The sequence below is a fragment of the Polypterus senegalus genome, chromosome 3, assembly GCF_016835505.1.
Source record: "Polypterus senegalus isolate Bchr_013 chromosome 3, ASM1683550v1, whole genome shotgun sequence".
In the NCBI taxonomy this organism is placed as follows: Eukaryota; Metazoa; Chordata; class Cladistia; order Polypteriformes; family Polypteridae; genus Polypterus; species Polypterus senegalus.
The window spans coordinates 12,735,882-12,757,439 of NC_053156.1; the positions used below are offsets into that span (position 1 = coordinate 12,735,882).

The 21,558-nt window shown below is 43.7% G+C and overlaps 1 protein-coding gene across 1 annotated transcript; it reads left to right on the forward strand.

Annotated features, from left to right (window-relative positions):
- Positions 1–476: 476 nt before the first annotated feature.
- Positions 477–21,322, forward strand: LOC120524847 (EEF1A lysine methyltransferase 3-like). The gene is made up of 4 exons (XM_039746637.1): positions 477–659; positions 3,497–3,608; positions 6,384–6,797; positions 20,984–21,322. Exons 1-3 carry the CDS (start codon positions 510–512, stop codon positions 6,773–6,775), a joined length of 654 nt encoding a protein of 217 aa, XP_039602571.1. The 5' UTR covers positions 477–509; the 3' UTR covers positions 6,776–6,797; positions 20,984–21,322.
- Positions 21,323–21,558: the final 236 nt, after the last annotated feature.

Consider the following 21,558-nt stretch of genomic DNA (forward strand, 5'->3'; position numbering starts at 1 on the left):
TGAGCTGGAATTAGGGTTGCCACCCGTCCCTTAAAATACGGAATCGTCCCGTATTTGAGAATGAAATTGCGCTTGGCCCCCAAGGGATGTGGCCCCCGCTGCAGTATGCGTCCCTTGTTTTTTTGTATTAAAAGTGGTAACCCTAGCTGTAATATGATAGAAACGACTCTGGCACGGCAGCTTCTTGATCCCCCAGATGTGCCAGGATGGTATGAAGGGACCTCCATGCGGACACGCTGTACTGTAACGTTCTTTGCTCCGTGGTGGTGCACGTTGCCGGTGGCCCCGTGAAATATAAAGACCGATTCACTCTAAACGCATTAACGCACCTATGAATACACACAACCCCGAGACGAGGGTCCCGCTGCAGACCCCTCTACCTCCGCCCCTTTGAGGCGTGGAGGTCTGGGTGGTTCTCAGTCTCTCGCTCGTGCACCACGCCTTCTGCTAACGACACCGCACGGCGGGTCCCTCCCTCTCTTTTCCCACCTCCCCGCCCCGCGTAGACGATGAGCAACATGGAGCTCCTGGCTTTGGACTGCAGCCTTTTCGCGGACACCTACACGGAGGAGAGCCGCTACTGCTTTGGCGACCGGGAGCTTCGCATCACACAAGTTTTCGGCGCCGATCTCGGCGTAGCAGCTCCGGTGTGGGACGCGGTAAGTGGAACTCGTGCGCCGAACAAACTCCCGGAGTTAATGGCGAAGACACATTGTAGCCGCCCGCCCCTCACTTGAAAAAAAAAAGGGCGGGCAGCGGAAGGCGCGAAAGAGCACTTCCGGGCGGTAGTGGCCGCACGCTGACGTCGTGATTTCCGTGCGCGTGCCGCACGTGCTGAATGAAGGTTCCCAGTGTCTGATTTGTAGCAGGTGTGCATCAGCTGACCCGAGCGGCACGCGGACGTTCCTCTTTAACGACTACTTTTTAAGACTGTGCACGCGGGAGTAGCACTGAAGTGGGGAACGAGCTCGTTTTACTAAACGGCTCCAGTAGCCTCAGTATGTGGGTGTGTGTGCTGAGCGGAGCTCGTGGGCAGCCGGCGACGATTTCAGACGTGCTGCTTGTCGTCTCGTTGCCATTGATTACTGGGCCGTTTCAATCAGAATAATCAGTCAGCGATCGACTGGCGCCCTTTCCGGGGATTATTCCTGCCTTAAGCGGTGGGCTGCACCTTCCTCGCGATCCGCTCCTGGAGTAAGTGGATGAGTAAAATGGATGGATGGTCCGGCGTTTAGACGCGATTGATTTCAAGACGTATTGGGAAACGCGCTGTAGATATTGTGATCTCATATTGATAAGATAAATAGAATTTTATTTGTCCCCAAAGGGAAATTTGGCTTTTTACAGAAGCTGTTTAAATAACTAAATAGATAAGTAAATAAATTAATAAACACACACACACTTGGGTCTGAAAGCAAACCAGAATGATTATACAGTAAGAATAGTAAAAAGAAAGAAAAATGAAACACTTCTGACTTGCCAGTCACAGTCACCGTGAGGCATTATGCAGGTATATTGCTGTTAGTGTAAAGGAGCCCCCCTTAGGACTTCTTGACACCCCCCTGCTGAATGATTTGTTGGCTGAAGGCCCTCAGTGTTGGTGTGTGACAGAGAGGATGTGCAGCATTGTTCATAATGGCACTCAGTTTTGCCTTCACTACAAGTTCCGGGGGGTCCAGAGTGGATCCTCTAACTCAGCTTGCCCTTTTAATTAGCTTGATGATTAAGTGGTCTTCTCCTGAAGTGATTCTCCCATGAGCCCATCACACCACACTGGCCATCACAGAGTTGTAGGAGATGTGAAGGAGGTCACTTAACAAATTAAAGGAACGCAGTCTCCTACGGAAAAAAGAGCCTGTTCTGTCCTTTATTATATACAGTAGTTCCTCTGTGTTCCAAGACCAGTTCAATCTGTCATTGATGTGGACCCCCAAGTAGGACACCACCTCCACAGCCACTTCCTGATTAGTGACTGTACACAGAGGCTCTTTGGTGCGGCAAAAGTCTATAACCGGTTCCTTAGTTTTGCTGATGTTATGATGCAGATAATTCCCTCTGAACCAAGAAGCAAAGATCTCCCCCTGACTCCTCTCCTTTGTCTCATCCCCCTTATCAATACACCCCACCAGTGCAGAATCACTTGAGAATTTCTGCAAGTTACCTGACCTGCTGTTATATGTATGGTCTGATGTGTGGAGAGTGAAGAGTACAACAGACAGGGCTGCTCCTTGTGTTGCTCACACGGTCCTTGAGCCTCACAGACTGACAGGTGGTCCATCATCTCTGACACCACCTGCTCACCCACCTGCGTATCTCTGTGCTACAGAGGTGTCCGATTCTTATAGCCCTCTGGCCAGAGAAGTAGTTGCACTCAAGGGAAGTCTCCTTTCTGCTACAGAGGAAAAAGATCTGGAGTGGTCTCCCATTGACTTCCTCGTATACTCAGATATGGGGATGGATATTTGAGGAGTAAAACTGCAAGACAATGATTATATTTTTATATTATGTACATTGAAGAACCAACAACAACAAATTAAATTAATAATATATTGAACAATTATTAGAAAAGTAAAGCTGAATAAATCGGACTCTGCAGCTGCATGAATAAAAGGTAAAGTACCACTTCCGGTTAGCGGAAATAGCTCAAAAGTTGATAGAAATCTACATTTTGTACCTAATACGTGTATGTAAAATTCGGTTGACCTAAGTGAAAGCGTACTCAAGTTATTATGTTTACACACAAACACACACACGATTCCAAAAATGATATTTTCGGACTTGGGGAGGTCTAAAACATCACGATTTATCAAAACCTTCAAATGGAATTTTTGGAGGATTCCAATAATTTCCCTATACTTTGTATACGTGAAAGTAAAAAAGGACTACTGTTAGCAACAGTGCCCCCTTAAGCCCAAGTGAAGTGTTGCATACCTTGGATGAACCCAGAGGGTCCTAAAATAACATGCCAATAAAAACCAACTTGAAGATAAGCAGCTGTTGATACTTGTCACAGGGCCATGCGAAAGTATTCAGTGGTTGTCCTGTTTTGTCGCATTACAGTCTACAGTTAAAATGTATTTTCGTTTAAGGATTTTGTGTCATAGTCTTAACAATATAGTCCAACTTAGCAAAGTGGAATGTAAATTGGAGACGTGTGTGCAGATGGTTTTGCCTGTGACCCCAAGTGAGTGCTGTATGGTCAAACCGGTGGCTTGTCTATGATGGGAGTGGACACAGCAGAGTAATGAGCGTTGGTGCCACATGTAAGGAGTGGTGGAAGAACCAATCGGAATCAGAAGTGCTGGAGAGTCAGTGAGAAAGGAGACGTGAGGGAGTGTTTGAAAATATGTGAGGCTATCAGCACCACTGGAAGGCCTGTTCACATTTTCTTAGACGTCCTGGCTGCCATTTTGAATTATGTGACTTTATGGCTGAGCTGTGACTGTAGGTGATGTGGTTCACTCAACTCATATTTTCATATTATTTGTCCCAACAGGCTGTTTGTCTCTGTCGATATTTTGAAGAGCAGAAGTTTGACTTTACGGGGAAGCGCATCATAGAACTGGGAGCCGGGACAGGAATTGTGGGAATCCTCGTTTCGTTGCTTGGTAAGCAATGACAACAGCTTGTGAGGTTTATAAGGGAACAGTCATGCAACTGGAGGTCTGGTCGTGTGGGACGGTTAGCCCACTGCCAGCCTGTGATGAGTCCTTTTTGACAAGGGGCTATCGTTGTTATTTGTAGACGCTTTCACACACTGCCTGTTAAAAGTTTTTACCCCCTTGGAGGTTTTCACAATTTGTTATTTAAAACTTTGAATCACCGTGAATTGAATTTGGCTTTTTTGAGACTCGTCAGCAGAAAAAGACCCATTAATGTGAAAATAAAACAGATCTCTAAAAAGTGGACTACATTAATTACACTTAATAAAATGCAAAATATTTGATTGAAGTATTAAGAATCAGTGTTTAGGAGATGGCAGCCATGACAGCCTTGAATCCGTGTCCTCAGGTTTCTCTCCATCAGCTCTGCCATTTGTCTCCATTCTTGTTTGTTAAACAGCTCAAGCTCTGTCAGGTGTCATGGCGTCAAGTCCAGCCACAAAGTCTCAGCTGGACTCTGAGTAGGCCAGTGTGGATGGAGCAATTGGAAGAAGGTATCAGGAGTGTTGTGTGATCAAAGAATTAAGGCAAGGTTTTTAAGACCCCATCCAATGAAATAAGGAGCTGAGACATGAGCAGTAAAGGTATCGCAGGAGAAGAAGAAGTTGGATGTGCCAGAAATGAGAAGGTTGTGTGGAGTTACAAGAAAGGACAGAATAAGAAATGAGACCATCGGAGGTGAAACAAAAGTGGGAGAGAAATCTAAGAAAGGATGGGAAAGGACGTGGAAGTAGTGTGGACCTGTGATGAGGAGAGACCATGAAGATTTGGGCAAAAGAGTGATGGGATGGAAGAACGGGGGAAGAGAAAGCGAGGGAGGCGGAAGTGGATGAATAAAGTAAAAGAAGGCCTGAAGGAAGAGGGCTTGACTGAGGAGGAGGAGGTTAATCAGTGGGAAAAGATGAAGAGAAGGAAGAAGTGAGAGGTGCCGTGAATGAGAATGTTGATATGGATATATGGAGTGTGGAATAAGAAATGAGGCAATCAGAAGTGCAACAAAAATGGGAGAAAGAAATCTAAGAAGGGACGTGAAAGGAGATGGAAGTGGCGTGGACACGCGACGAGGAGTGAGAAGGGCAAGAGAGTGATGGGAATGGATGTCCAGTAGAAGAGAAAGTGGAGGTGTTGGATAAGGTAAAGTAAGACTTGAAGTTAAAGGATCTGAGTGGAGATGTGGTGCAGGACCGAGCTGTTTGGAGAAGGTTAATCAGGCCCATTGACACTCACATAGAAAGCATATGACAGGGTGCCTCGAGAGGAGTTGTGGTATTGTATGAGGAAGTCGGGAATGGCAGAGAAGTACGTAAGAGTGGTACAGGATATGTACGAAGGAAGTGTGACAGAGGTAAGGTCTGCGGTAGGAGTGACAGAGGTGGGATTACATCAGGGATCGGCTCTGAGCCCTTTCTTATCTGCACTGGTGATGGACAGGTTGACAGACGAGGTTAGGCAGGAGTCCCCGTGATCTATGATGTTTGCTGATGACATTGTGATCTGTAGCGAGAGTAGGGAGCAGGTTGAGGAGACACTGGAGAGGTGGAGATATGAGAGGAGAGGAATGAAGGTCAGTAGGACCACCAAGACATAATACATGTGTGTGAATGAGAGGGAGGTCAGTGGAATGGTGAGGATGAAGGAGTAGAGTTGGCGAAGGTGGATGAGTTTAAATACTTGGGATCAACAGTACAGAGTAATGGGAAGTGTGGAAGAGAGGTGAAAAAGAGAATGCAGACAGGGTGGAGTGGGTGGAGAAGAGTGTCAGGAGTGATTGGTGACAGGCGGATATCAGCAAGAGTGAAAGGGAAGGTCTACAGGACGGTAGTGAGACCAGTCATGTTATATGGGCTGGAGATGGTGGCACAGGAGACAGAACTGGAGGTGGCAGAGTTAAAGATGCTAAGATTTGCATTGAGTGTGACGAGGATGGATAGGATTAGAAATGAGTATATTAGAGGGTCAGCTCAAGTTGGATGGTTGGGAGACAAAGTCAGAGAGGCGAGATTGTGTTGGTTTGGACATGTGCAGAGGAGAGATGAGGGGTATACTGAGAGAAGGATACCAAGGATAGATCTGCCAGGAAAGCGGAAAAGAGGAAGGCCTAAGAGGTTTATGGATGTGGTGAGAGAGGACATGCAGGCGATGGGTGTAACAGAACAGGATGCCGAGGACAGAAAGAGATGGAAGATGATGATCCTGCTGTGGCAACTCCTAACGGGAGCAGCCGAAAGAAGAAGATTGACACCCACATAGAAATGGAAGAAGAAGAAGACGAGATCTGTTTTTTACTTTGACATTAAAGAGACTTCTTCAGCCAATCAGTGTCAAAAAAGTCAAATGATACCCACTGGGAGTCAGTGTTGGAGAACAATCAAACTTGAGAACTTCTGAGGGGGTCAATCCATTTTATAGGCACAGCAGAGGGTGCAATCTGAAGGATTCTGTAATGTCAGGGAAAAGCAAAATTGAGAAAATGGAGGGAGTCAGGCACTCTAATGCAGGAAAACGCTTCAGTGAGAGATGCTGGGTACCCAGTGTCCATCATTGCTATGTGACCACCGACGCTATGCCTTTTCTCACTCGGTGAGGTCTGATAATTGAGTAAAGACAGGCTGGCACTATGCAGCGCTGTGATTTGCCCCAGCGCTGGCCTCATATGCCCATAGGTGCACAGTGGGCTCTGCTGACTGGCACTGTATATTTATCTTTTTTTTTTTAATACAGGTGGAGACGTGACCATCACCGACCTCCCCCTGGCTCTACAGCAGATCCAGTACAATGTTGCTGCTAACGTGCCACCCAACTCTCTCTGTGTACCCCGCGTCCAGGCCTTGTCCTGGGGCCGCAACCACCTGGACTTTCCCTCGGACTGTGACTACGTCGTGGGGGCCGACATTGTCTACCTGCACGACACCTACCCGCTTCTCCTGCAGACGCTGGCACACCTGTGCGGCCCCTGGACCGTCCTCTACCTCTCCTCCAAAATGCGCCCAGAGCATGGCACACTCGCCTTCTTTGAGGACATGCTGCCACGTCTGTTCAACATGCAGGTGGTGTACCGCAGTGACAGCCAAAACATCAGCATCTATCGAGCAACTCGGAGGACTGACACGTGAGAGACGATGACAGCAGAAAGAGGTGAGCTGCACTCCTGTCCAGAGGACCTGTAAGGGTTTGGGTGGGTTCAACTTTAATAGCTTCTCTGTGTAAGCTGCAGTATAAAGTAAAACAAATAAATGGTTGGGGGTCTGCCATCAGATGAAAGCCTGGCTCATCTCGTGGCACTGAGGCACATCAAACCACAATGAAGCTGGGACTTGTGTGGGTCACTTGAAGTTGAGATGTTGAGGTGGACCTTCTTTATCCCATCCATCCATCCATTTTCTAACCCGCTGAATCCGAACACAGGGTCACGGGGGTCTGCTGGAGCCAATCCCAGCCAACACAGGGCACAAGGCAGTAACCAATCCTGGGCAGGGTGCCAACCCACCGCAGGACACACACAAACACACCCACACACCAAGCACACACTAGGGCCAATTTAGAATCGCCAATCCACCTAACCCGCATGTCTTTGGATTGTGGGAGGAAACCGGAGCGCCGGAGGAAACCCACGCAGACGCGGGGAGAACATGCAAACTCCACGCACGGAGGACCCGGGAAGTGAACCCGGGTCTCCTAACTGCGAGGCAGCAGCGCTACCACTGCGCCACCGTGCCGCCCCCTTCTTTATCCCGAGCCTGCTAATTCATTGATAAAACTAACTAATTGGGTATGTGACATGCTTCTGGGCTGCTTTTTGTAAAAACCTCACATGGGCAGCCCAGCGGTGGTCCAGAAGTGAAGGCCCACTGAAGAAAGAATCAGTTTTGATAAGACAGTGTTGGGCAGTGAGCTCAAGAAGGCCATGAGGCACGTTGATGAATTTAAAACCGCCATACAGAAAGGGGAATGGAGGCCATGCCTTTGTGTGTTCCTTTTGCCACCAGCAGGTGGTGCCACCCGACAGCAAATAACAAGCTTTGTCACATAAATGACAACTTGCAAATTCATACTGGTCATCTTCAGGTGCCTCTCAGCTCTGACTTATCAGTTGAATTGCTAGGCCCCTCTCCTGTTTTGATCTTCTTAACCTCCACTTGGGGGTCTTTAGGGCCTCCTGTCGGTCCAGAGGACTTTACACTGCCCATCATGCTCCCACCCCTTGACTGATCCTGTGCATCCTCAAAAACAGCGGGATAGTGCCAGGGGGAGACGGCAAGTACAACAATGTCTGCACGTCTTATTTAGCGTTAAGACCACAAGTCTGTACAAGTCCCTGTGTAACAAAGACAGCTTCACTGACCAATGGCAGACTTTCTAAGAAGGAGCTTTCTGCTCACGTGGGGTGGGCTGGGCCTGCCGTTCTGCATTCAGTGGATTGAGAAAGAATTGAGACAACCACTCACGTTGTGCACACTTCATTCATTTTAAATGGAGAAACCTGCCATCTTTCTTCATCAGTCTACACTCAGTAGCCCAGGCTGACAAAGTGACAACATGAAAGGTTTGTACTTTTACTAAAAATCCAAAACTGAAATCTGTCATTTCTAGATGTATTCAGACCCTTTGCTGTGCGCTCAGGTGCCTCATGTTTGCTTTCATTCTCCTTGAGATGTTTCTAGAACTTGATGGAAGTCCACCCGTGGCAAACCGAGTTGATTGGACATCACCTAGAAAGGTAGAAATGTGTACGCTGGGGGGAAAAAAAAAGGAAAAATGTTACATTTACGGTTAAAAAAAACAAAAACTGCCAGCTGTGGTTGCCAGGAATTTAACGTAGAAAAATAAGGTGACAATATTTTTAGGTCTACAGTATAACTTTATGTAAATAACTGGGGTTTTTTTTCTTTACATCACATTACAATAGATGCGAACCTTAAACCATAAGCTGACATGTATGCACTGTGATAAATATGCTGTGGCGCCGACTCGACACAGACTGGCACCGGAGGTACGTGTAAAAATAATAAAAAGATTTTATTTTTCTTCCGCTGGGGGATCTCATCTTCTCCGTGTCCCTCAGCTACAGCACAGTCCCAGAACACACCAAACAAAAACACCCAAAAATCACTCCTCCCAGGCAGTTTTGTTGTTGTTGCTGTTGTCCTCGTCCTCCCGACTCTGGCGCGCTGAGTAGTGGCAGCAGGCTCCCTTTATAGCCCACCCTGGAAGTGCTTCAGGTGGCAATTAGCCTAAATTAGGCTGTACTTCCGGGTGTGGCTGTGTTCCCGCCCACACGGGCTCAGGAAGCCTTGCAGCTCCCCCTGGCGGTGGCCACGGAGCCCAACAGGGACGAGCTCCGATGCAACCCAAGGGGGCTGCCACCAAGTGTTCCAAGGGACCACTGGCTGCTCCCCCAGATCTAGTGTCAAAGGGGCGTCCCAGCCAGGCATGGGTCTCGGCCGTCCGCCACAATGCCAATCATTAAACCGTCCATGAATGCTGTCAGAGCCACAGACCACTATACAGTTTGCATCAGTAAAATAGCAACAGACAAGTTATGCAATTTGATTTTATACACTGTAAAGAATTCAGTGTTTAATGAAGTTATGGCACATTGTCAGGTGGAGAGGTGAAGTTTGCTTTTGTGATGCCCTACAGGTTTGCCAGTTTGTCGAAAACAACCCCCCCACACAAATCAGCTTCCATGATCTCAATAAAACCTTCACCACTCGGGAGGGAAAAAATACGCCTGATAACTCTTAAGTTCTTTTTTTATTACATTTATTTATTGAATGTATTCAAAGCATATAACATTCCATAGAATCAAGTCAAACCTTACAAAACTAAAAGCAAATTAACCCCCCCACCCAATATGAAAGAGAGGAAGGCCAACAACCAGTGTTATTAAGAGTAGTAAAGAGAGAAATTTTACACTTGATGATTTATACTTCACGCTCGGAACGCATACGTGCACGTATCATGGCTGCCGCGCATTCCCCGCGTTCGTTTGACGCATGCGAGAGTTTATGTACCAGCAAAATAATTAGGGGGCGTAGTGTGATCAAGTTGGGACGTGACGTCAGGGTCTCTGTTTACTGTCTACATGTGACAAAGTCGCTTTGGTGACCCATCAGGATCGATGTGCGTGCGCTTCGATGCTTGATGAACGGTTCGATGTGGTGGTGAAGCAAAATGCTGACCTACAAATGCATTCGTGGTGCTTTTATATTCAAGCGTCGCATATTCCCGATCGTAATGACACGATACATTTTAAAATTCTCACATACCGTCTTCTGTCGCATTATTTTTTTTGCAACTTCACAACAGAATCTGAATGTACGGTGGCGTATTTGAGCCACAAAAAAAAAAAAATTAAGGACACAGTGAAAAGGCGTATTTTGTGATTAAAATGGAAACTTTGGCTTTAATCCTGAAATGTCCACTTTAATCTCATAGTAGACCGTCGTAAACGTCATCTTAAAACCGACCCATTTGTTAATCGTTATGTGCTTCTGGGGCTTCCTCCTGACCTGACAGCAGCGGCGGGCAGTGATCGCCACACAGAACACATCACATTTCTGATATTCCAGCTCTCTGCACATTTAGAATCCTTCGATTTCTACTTGATATCACTTTCATGATGAAATGCATTACAGTATGGATGTTGCATTTTACAAGTAAGTCGTTAACTTCGTTTAAATAAAGAATACTAGGAGGCTTCACTCACCAACCCCCGTGTTTGGTTTTTCCGGATACACACTTTTAATATTTTTTGTTGTCTTTGAATTGTTGCTGTTTCATCAATTTCACTTTAATTTCAGAACTTCTGTAAAAACGATATTTGGAATCTTTTGTGTCCCAATATGCTGAATCTTTTTATTGAGGTCAGTGAGACGTGTTTAATGACTTTGTACCCTAATTCAGGACAGGTTTCTCTGTTTGGAATTTCAGCACAGACAGAACGATCGACATCATCAGCAGTTAATTATGTTTTTTGCAAAGTAAGCAACAAATGCGTGCGAGGTAAACTCCGTTTTTGAAATTCTCTGACTTAAACTTCAAAGCCTTACAATATTTACACACTTCTGACATATTACCTATGTCCATATATTTGATCTCTATTCGTTATTTCTCCGAGTAATAATTTCTCTTTGTTTGCGCTAATGCAATTTTACTTTCTTTTTTTTTTTGACACTCTCGTTTTTTTCTCCTTTCATATTCTGTATCTTGCTCTGCATGTGTTTCGTGCCTACGTTTTTTTTTGAGTCTTTTGAATTCCAGTTTTTCATTTTCTCTAACCTGCTCCGCATGTGTTTGGTCGCCTTGTTTTTTAACCTCTTTATGACATTTTACTTTGTTTTCTACTCTTTGTCTTTTATTTCTGACTTCGCTTTGTCCTGTTTTTTTTCCCAGTGACACTTGGGGCCTCATGTATAACGCCGTGCGTAGAACTCGCACTATAGCATGGCGTAAGCACAAAAGCCGAAATGTGCCTACGCACAGAAAAATCCAGATGCAGGAATCTGTGCGTACTCCAACTTCCACGTTCTTCCGCTACATAAATCCTGATCAGTGTGAAAAGTAACGCCCGTGCACGCGCTTTATGTAACGCCTCAACTCCACCCAGAATTAGGCCTCTTTGAATATGCAAATGAATATAAATCGCTCTTAAACTTGGCCTTCTGTGAAAAGACAATGGGAAAAGCACGGGGGAAATATAAGAATTTCAGGCGAATACCAAGTGGAGGCAAAGGAAAAACATACTATTTGTTCAAATAAACCGTGGAGTAATCAACAAAAGGAAGTTGATCGAGTGACATAGCGTGTTGGAGAAACTTGAAAGCTCACGTTCACAAAATCGCACAGTGCCGGAAATAAAAAAGAAGTCACATATTAAAGTTGCCTTGTAAAGAAGAGTTGTAAGCCCACTGTCTGAGTGTCATATGAAAGTTTATTAGGGTACAGAGAAAAAAGGCACACGGTGGGGAAAAAGCACGAAATGTCAGCTTCAATCTCGACATTTCCACTTTAATCACGTAGTTTATTTTGTCATTAAAGTAGAACATTATAAACTTCATCTTAAAATTGTTTAATCAACCAGTTTCTCAAATCACATCGTAATTAAAGTAGCACGTTAAATGCTTTGTTTTGTATTTGATCTTCTACTCGTATGTGCTCTATGTGTGTGAATCACTACTTACTTCTTAAACCGGCTCTCTTCCTCCAACTGGACACAGAGTCCATTACATTTGTGATATTACAGCTCTCTGAATAACTAAAATACTGAGATGTATACGTGATATCACTTTCATGATGATAGGAGTTAAAGCACGTTATTAAACATGTGTTTCACTTCGATGAAATAATTTATTGCAGCAGTACTCAGGGGCGGCTCTAGGCTTGTGGTGGCACTGGGCAGAGGAAGAATTGGTGGCTCCTTCGCCCGCCAATGTCAGTAAGGCAGCTTATGCACAGTGGATGGCCTCGTCTGTTGCAGTCACTGCATAGCCGCCTCGTGCTCATGACAAGCATTTAACTTTTGCCGAAATTTGTTGCTGTGTTTTTAGCTCTGTTGTTATTTTCTCTTTCTGTTTTATATTCAATATATATTGGCGTAGCCGTCACTGCAGTCCTTGCTTTTCTTTCCCCAAGTAACCAATCGCCACACAATCAGCTCTGTAATAGACGTTAAGCCATCTGTAAGCTTAGAGCGCCGATTCTTCAAAACGTTTAAAGAACATTGAAATATCTTCGTAGTACATGTTTAATTATTCTATCCTTAACGACACTCCCAGTGAAGAATATAGATTATTTAAATGAAGTTAAAGTTTTATGTGTATAATTTAATAAACATATTTTGCTGCATTTCACCTTAAAAATGATATCGTCATCATATGTAAATACGCGCTTTATAAAGTGGCTCAGGTTGTGAGATATTATAACTGTAGTGTAAGTTTACAGTGAGGTGATTGTACTTATAAGTACTAACAGTTCTACAAGGAGCACTTGATTGAGTGCATTTAAAGTTCTTGGGATTAAACTGTTTCTGAACCGCGAGGTCCGTACAGGAAAGGCTTTAAAACGTTTTGCCGTGGCTGAGACAGCGTGTCCTTAAAGCCGTATACCGATAATTCTCTTTCCGATCAGCTGCTGCTGTGATTCACACTCAGATACAGTGATATAAATACTCCGAGTGGTGCAGTGAGAGGAATATGGAAAAAGATGATCCGCTGTGGCAACTCCTAATGGGAGCAGCTGAAAGAAGGAGATGGTGCAGTGAGAGTAACAACGCTAAAGCAGTTATGGCATTTGAAATACTATGGCTGTTCCCTGGACCATTATATTGTTACAAGTTAATTACAATCAGATGCATTACACTAATAAACAATATGCGGTTAGTTTCGGTGTATTTATAAAGCCGCGTCATGAAAATAATGAGTAACAACACAGGAACAGTAGCACTGCTTTGACGCTGGGTGCCACCAGTCTGCAAAACCGAGCGGAGAACTTTGCGACAAGGCATGAGGTACCGAGGAAAAGTGCGTGGCTTTACGGCAAGTGTAGGTTTTATACATCGCGATTTAAACGTGGAAAAGTTCTTATGCAATATTTCTGTGCGTACGCACCGTTTATACATGAGGCCCCTGGTCCGTGGTGATTATTTGTCTTTTTTGAGTAATAATTTCCATTTGTTTGTGCTACTGCTATCTTTACTTTCTTTTTTTTTTTATACTTTCTAATTTTCCTACTTTCATATTCTTTAACTTTCTCCACATGTGTAATTTTTTTTTTTTGAGCCTTTCAAATTCCACTGCTTTCATAATCTCTAACCTGCTCTGTATGTGTTTAGCGCCAACGTTTGTGAACATCTTTATGAAGTTCTACTTTGTCTTTTACTCTGTCTTTTAATTCTGAGCCCGATTGGATGTGCTTTGTTTCAATTCCACTTGTTCCGGGCTGATAATTACTTTCCTTATTTTCTGAATTTGCACCTTGATTATTCTTTTTCCTTTTTGCTCTTTTTTCCCTCCAACGCTTTTGAGTCTCTTTTCTCCACGCTGCTTTCTTCTTCGCTTAGTCATCGACGTTTCATTTATTAACGTACTGTCCTTATACGCTTTATATGCGCTGAGACCCTGGATCTGTGTGTGCTCAAATCCTTCACACGACTGAATGTTTTGTTGCCCGTTGTCTTATTTGATATTTGATTCTAAGTTGGGTGTATCTTGCAAGAATCTCATGTTCTACGTCATCACAAGATGGTCCTGGGTCAATCTCTTGGCACAAAGTAACATGTGTAAGGTCCCCGCAAGACGCTCCGTGGCCATTCTCTTTCTCCTCACGGGTCTTTTAAGTGTCTTCCATGATCTTAACATAACAACAACAACAAAAAAATGTAGCTCAAAGTGCTTTACAAAATGGAGAATAGAAAAATAGAAGACACAGTATAAAATAAAAATAAGTCAACATTAATTAACATAGAATAAGTAAGGTCCGATGGCCAGGGTGGACAGAAAAAAAAAAAAACTCCAAAGCTGGAGAAAAAAAATAAAATCTGTAGGGATTCCCGACCATGAGACCGCCCAGTCCCCTCTGGACATTCTACCTAACATAACATAGCATAAGGATCACGTCTCGACGCCCTAGTGTTTCTCTCCAGGATTTTTTTTTTTATAATAGAGAGACCGTTAATAATTACACATCTCGGGGCGGCACGGTGGTGGAGTGGTGGCTCTGCTGCCTCGCTGGGAAGTCACGTCCCTGGTGTTCCCTACCTGGATTTGGCATGTTTTCCTGGTGGGAATTTGGTGACGCTAAAATGACGTCAGTGTATGTGTGTGTCATGTGTTCACCTTGCGATGAGCTGATGGGCCGTCCAGGGATTTTGTTTCTGTCTCGCGCCCGATGCTTGCTGGAATGGACACATCCCCGGATTGATGGACGGAATCATTAAACAACCTTTCCAGAGATGTCGTGGCAAGGTGCCCTGGGAATTTAATGGATGTTTCAGGCAATTCACAACACAGCGAAGCCGAACGTTTTCTCACCGTGATGATATCTCGCACTGCCACCTGATTGAATATTCCAGAGTTACGTAAAGTACGTGCACAAGTATAAACAGGACACCGCTTGCGTAGCAGGAGCGTCCACAGGTGCACACGTCACGACGTGTGAAGTATAAACCCGGCCAAAGGAGTCTTGATAACTCTTTTTAAGTTTTTCTTCTTTCCCAACTGTGCAAAGGTTTGTGATTCACCAGGGACAATATAGTTAAAAGTGGGCGTTTCCTTATGTAAATAATGTAACTGTATGCAAATTTAGAAATCAGTGCCAAGAAACAAAATCCAGAAAACGTTTAAGTTCCGGAAAATTGTGTCATATGGCAACCACACAAACTTACTTTACCTTGAGTGCACATTAATTCAAAGTTATATTGAAGAAACAGCTCCATGAGGCAAATCCATCGGATCATTTTGATATAAATGAATGTAAGGGAGCTGTTTAAAAATACAGAAGACATCTGCTCGGACACCATGTGACAGTGACAGGGTTTACAGCAAGCCGCACAGGCTCAACAAACAGCTCGGTGCAGTGAAACGGATGGTAGAATACGATTTCATTTCTGATGGTGTTGCCAGGTTTTTTGGTGCAGAGGTTGCCTTTTTTTTTTTTTTTTGAGAAAAAGAACATTATTTTTGTACCGGTTAACAATATAAAAAATCAGGAGCGCGTGCTCCCCTCGACTTTCTCGTATACTAAGACAGAAAAAAGGTCATCAGAACCACTTCAAGTTTCGTAATATTTCTCAAATATCATCTCTTTGTTTCTCATCATAACTAATTGATAATATTAATACACAATCATTGTATCTCTACTTAGAATCAAACTTTATATTAAAATGATATTTTCGCACTTAGGGCGGTCGAAAACGATGGTGGAATTTTTTCATGGTTACAGCCTGTAAGCAGGTCCTCCAACTTGAGGGTTATGGCAGGATTGGTACTCCAGCCACTGCAATTTAAAAATAAAAAATCTCACTGTGTCCAGTGTGGTGCTGAGGTGTCACCCTTGGTTGGCACTGCTGTGCTCGAATCCCAATCGGGGTGGTTTGTCATGTGGTGGGTGCGGTAACGTGCTGTAACGCTCCCAACCCACACATATGGAGTTATAGTCAGTGGTGTAGCTGCTTTGGGGGGGCTCTGCATCCAGGGGGCGCCAGATTGATGTTACGAAATTTTAGAATGAAATGTTTTCCATTCTTAAATGCACTAAAAAGTAAATAAAAAACATTCGCATACTCCATCAGGAGGAGGTCTTTTTCCTCTGTTTTTTGTCTCTTTCTCATTTTGCGTTATTGTACAGTATGGGGAAGATGCATTTCCAAATCTGAGAGTTGATCTTCAGATTTTACTGACTGTTGGAACCTCCATCGCCAGTTGTGAAAGATCTTTCAGTAAATTAAAACTTATCTTGTCCTACCTGAGATCATCCATGGCACAGGAAAGATTGTCAGCCTTGGCTTTGCTGAGTGTGGAGCGGGCGGTGACCGACAGCAGACATTTTGATGAACTAATCGATAAATTTGCAGCAGCAAATCATTAGGAAAATCTCTCTTTGAAGTTAATAATTACATTTAAAGCATTATACATCAAACTATTTTTTTTACTTTATACAAACTTCATTTTCAGGTTATTATATTATTATATCCAATGTAATGTTTAAGTTATTGCAATGTTATATGTGAATAATATTTTAGAATAATAATATTTTCGAACTACCATTGTTGTCTTAATTATTTTACTTCGTTCAATCTTTATAAATTTAGCGAAACCTTGAAAATATACGCATAAAAGTGCTTTAAAAAATTCCATCCATCCATTTTCCAACCCACTAAATCCGAACACAGGGTCACGGGGGTCTGCTGGAGCCAATCCCAGCTAACACAGGGCACAAGGCAGGAACCAATCCTGGGCAGGGTGCCAACCCACCGCAGGACACACACCCACACACCAAGCACACACTAGGGCTAATTTAGAATCGCCAGTCCACCTAACCAGCATGTCTTTGGACTGTGGGAGGAAACTCACGCAGACACGGGGAGAACATGCAAACTCCACGCAGGGAGGAAACCGGGCAGTAAACCTGGGTCTCCTAACTGCAAGGCAGCAGCGCTACCCACTGTGCCACTGTGCCGCCTCGCTTTAAAAAATAAAAATTTAAAACTATTTAAAATTAAAAAAAAAAATTTGTTTCTTAAAATACTGCTATTTTAAATACATTTTTTTTTTATTTTCTTTCCCTTCCCAATTGCATTTTGGCAAACAGGAGGGGGGCGTGAAATCGTTCAGTTGTCCCCGGGCGCTGAAAACCCCAGCTACTCCTCTGGTTACAGTCACCTAAAAACAAAAAAGTCTTATATAATACCAGTAACGGCGCAGTGCAATAACGATAACGTGCAGTGAATACACTTGACTTTTAGTTTTCCTCCTCTTTCTCTGTACGTTTAGCATTCGTTTGCTCAGAGGTTGATGCGCTTGCTGCTTCCTGAGCAGCTCCTCTTTTCTCCACCCTTCTTCTCTTCTTTTGTCGGCATCTTTTCGCGTTCAAACTGATTAAGTCGGTGTTTGTGTTGCAATTACTTAGTACATTTTCCTTAATTGTTCACTTAAGTCTTCAATCTGCCTCAAGAATGATTTAAGATATGAAGAGGTATGGGAAGAGACGGCGATGGTGGTAGGGAATGAGAACAGCGCCCGTACGCATGCACCGCACGGCCACCCTGCTGGGCGCTGCCGAGAGTTGATTCTACAATAACATAAAATAAAAAATAAAAAGAGGAATAACCTTGGAGGTCAATTATCACTGCGAAAGGGGACAGTAGACGTCACATAGTATACGTGTACCAAATTTCAGGTCAATCAGTAAAACGGTTTGTGAGCGACAGGTGATTTAAAATCCTGGACAGACAGACAGCCACGGTAGCGCATTATGTAAAGACCAGTAACGGCGCACTGCGCGATAACGTGCCGTGAATACACTTGACTTGAACGTTCTTAGTTCTCATCCTCTTTCTCTGTACGTTTAGCATTTGTTTGCTCAGAGGTTGATGCGCTTGCTGCTTCGTGAGCAGATCTTCTTTTCTCCAGTCTAGCGGCCCGCTTCTTCTCTTCTTTCGTCGGCATCTTTTCACGTTAAAACTGATTAAGTCAGAGTTTGTGTTGCAATTACTTAATTTTTCACTTAATCTGCCTCAAGAATAATCTATATATATATATATATACAGTATACAGTACCTGTATATATAACAGTTCCATGACTGACTGACAGACAACGCACAGACCAAACCGCTGGACCTAAAGGGCTGAAATTTTGACAGTGCATTCCTATAATGCCATGGATAATCGCTAAGAAAGGATTTTTTTGAAATTCCATCCCTAAGGGACACTCCAATACGTTTGTGTGGAAAATCGTATTCTCTACGAACGACACGGCGCGCATGCGTGGAATGAGGAAGGGGATGTTTCTGTTTCTGCCTGACTGTAAAGTGAGCGACAGCCGCGCATTCCTCTAATATCCAATGACCTCCCCTTTGACTTTAAGAGACTGCAGTTTCCCCTCACAGTATGCTTCGCCATGACGATAAATAAGTCTCAGGGCCAAACTTTGAAATACGCTGGCGTGGATTTAAGGGAGGATTGTTTCCCCCACGGTCAGTTTTACGTAGCTTGCTCACGCGTAAGTTCGCCCACGAGCCTTGTAATATTAGTGCCGCCCAATAAAGAAACAAAAAATATTGTTTATAAGGAAATCCTCTAAAAAGCAATTAAATATTTACATCCCCACAGCGTCAAAAGTTCCACGTGAAGAAAGTCACGGGCAATAACTATAACTTCATATATACATTTCCGAAAAAAAGGTATATTAAAACAGAGTCCCGCGCGGACGAAGTCGCGGGTAAAAGCTAGTTTAAGATATGAAGTGGTAGGGGAAGAGACGGCGAAGGTGGTAGGGATGAGAACGGCGCCTGTCCGAATGTTTTTTATGTTTTTTTTATTCTATGTTTAGAAATGTTAGAATATTCATGTTATACTTTTTTTGAATGTATTCAATAAACTTCATTTTGGGGTGGAAAAAAGACTCATTTCTGTCACGTTAAATATTGTAGCACATGAATTACTTCAGTACTCAATCAACAATTATATGTGAGGTCTTCGGATTTTCTGAAACTGTGTCGCTGTGAAGATCAAAATCGCGTGACTTAAACACAGTTGGAGTGAGGAGTAGTCAGGCTGTCGACTCCATAGACAGAATTATTAGACGCCGCATGATCAGCAGCATCGTACGTCAACGTCGCCGCCATATTGCGAGTGGCACTGCTGTGGAGTGAAGTACAGTAATGAATAATGTGCTGCTTGGGATTGTGCAAACCGCTGGACGATCCAAACCAGATCACAGGAATTACATTACATAGGTAAGGCTAGACAATTGTGTTGGTTATATTTGGCCACTAGAAAATCCCATTTTATAATCTTAGCACTCAAGGTCACCTTACAATAAAATTAAACAACATTAGTCAAATTAAAACAAGAGAATGATAAATCAAAAAGGAATGATTAGCAAACAAACAAAAATAACTGGCAGTAAGAGTGCAAAATTCATAATTGGTATGCCAGTTTGAAAAGATAAGTTTTGAGGGCAGTTTTCAAATGTGTTATTGAATCGAGCTGACGGATATGAGAGGGAAGAGAATTCCCGAGTTGAGGAGCACAATGAGAGACACTCGAGCTCCAATAGCACTGAATCTGACGTGCGGCACAGAAAGTCGAGCAGCAGATGAGGATCTGAGTGAGCGAGAGGATCGTCAGTCTGGAGGAGATCAGTGAGGTGTGGAGAGCTTTAAATGTTCAGAGCGGGATTTAATATTGTATTCAGTAGTGAACAGGGAGCCAGTGAAGGTGAGAGAGAATCGGTGTGATATGTCCAGTGGATTTAGAACAGCAGGTTGACATGCAGGTTAGGTGCATTGGCGATTCTAAATTGTCCCTAGTGTGTGCTTGGTGTGTGTGTGTGTGCCCTGCGGTGGGCTGTCACCCTGCCCGGGGTTTGTTTCCTGCCTTGCGCCCTGTGTTGGCTGTGATTGGCTCCAGCAGCCCCCCGTGACCCTGTAGTTAGGATATAGTGGGTTGGATAATGGATGGATGGATGTAAGCGATGGATACGTTTTTGTGGGATGGCAGATAGAATAGCATTACAGTAATCTATATGTGAGGTGACTCGGGCATTAACTGATACTTCAGTATTGTATTGCGTAAGAACAGGACAAAGTCTAGAAATGTGTCAGAGATGCAGTCCGAGAAATGTTACTTATATGTGAGGAATCATTTAATAATAATAATAATTACTATTATTTAATAATTGCCATTATTAGCGTATAAGTGGATATAAATAATTACATGTAAACGATTCGCCAAAATCTGTTGTATGTAAACGATATTGTTTTTTCATCAGAAAACCCGGTTTCGACGTCTACCTGTATTAGTTTAAATGGCACTTTTGCCACTCGCAATGTGGCGGATGCGCTGATGTATCGTGTCGACTGGGCAACACAGTGACTGCGGCGTCTATCTATATACTGTACTGTATATCTGTGGTGGACTCGAGCGAAGTGGCTGTCCAGCTGCGAAGCACTAAGAATTGTGGGAAATCGACGCACAAAGCCCCGCCCATTCACCCGCGCTATTTGCATATTGAAAACTTGAAAATGCGAAGTGGAAATGCGTTTGACTTCTCATTTCTGCAGCATCATTGCTATTCAGACTGAAAATGAAATGGCACATGGAGTTATTTCGTTTTATTTTTCATTTTTTTTGCAGCATTCTTGTGCGTACACTTTAAATATACAAATGGGGTTATTTCATATTCATTTATTCATTTTAATTTTTGCGGCGTTATTCCGCAGACTTTGAAAATGCAATTGCAAAAGTGTGAGATTGCATTTTCATTTTATAATTTTAAATTTTCGTTTTTTTTTTTTGGCAGAAAATACCTGCTATATACAAAGCACTGAATGAAGATTCGGAATACTTCCAGGAATAGCAGATTTCAGTTTTAGATTTTTAATAAATTTACAAACCTTTCCTGTTCACACATTGTCGCGATGGGTTATTGAGTGTAGATCGACGGGCACATAATGTCAAAATGTGTCCACTTAAAATGAGGTTTACAACGCGAGAAAGTGTGCAGACAGTGCAGGAGTCCGAGGGTTGCATGTCACCCACCCACCCGTCCGACTGACGGACGACCCCTCGTGATTTATTTTCCTTTTTATTTTCGTGCAGGGTGAAGACTGAGATGAACACAAAAGGATAAGGGACAACGACAGTCCATTCATGGAGTGCCAGCGGTCAGGAGGCCGAAGTCACGTAATTAAACGTGACAGTTTCTTCGTGCCACTGGAATATAATCAAGGCAGGATCTAACATCGGGGGGCCCTGCTCGCAACGGGGTCTTCACATACCCGAGAGAAGGTGGGAAAAACAAGTCTACTAACTGGAGAAGTGCACACGTTCACCAGCAGTGTGAGCACTCAGGGCAGCACACACACACACACACCGACCCCACTTCGGCCCTCACGGTTATCAACCTGTGTATCAGAAATAAAAATCTTTGGAAAGAAACATAAGGGGGTCCGAGCGGCTGTCTGGCGATTAGATCGTCCATGTGATGAGTTACCGCGCCAGTCCACTCGGAGGGTCGTTGAAAACGAGAGCCCAGTGGCGCAGTGAGAAGAAAAAGAATACAAAAAAAAAAAAAAAAAGATAAAAGCAAAAGGCACTGCAGTGCTGCAAACTACACGTCGTGTTTTCAAAATAATAACAATAATGAGAATGATTTGTACAAGTCATAAAACTGC

What these genes read in the sequence shown, in the direction of transcription:
- LOC120524847 (XM_039746637.1), top strand. Translation starts at nt 510, where the DNA reads ATGAGCAACATGGAGCTCCTGGCTTTGGACTGCAGCCTTTTCGCGGAC. An exon ending in CAGCTCCGGTGTGGGACGCG is followed by an intron (nt 660 to 3,496) that starts GTAAGTGGAACT and finishes TTGTCCCAACAG; the next exon opens with GCTGTTTGTCTCTGTCGATA. An exon ending in AATCCTCGTTTCGTTGCTTG is followed by an intron (nt 3,609 to 6,383) that starts GTAAGCAATGAC and finishes TTTTTAATACAG; the next exon opens with GTGGAGACGTGACCATCACC.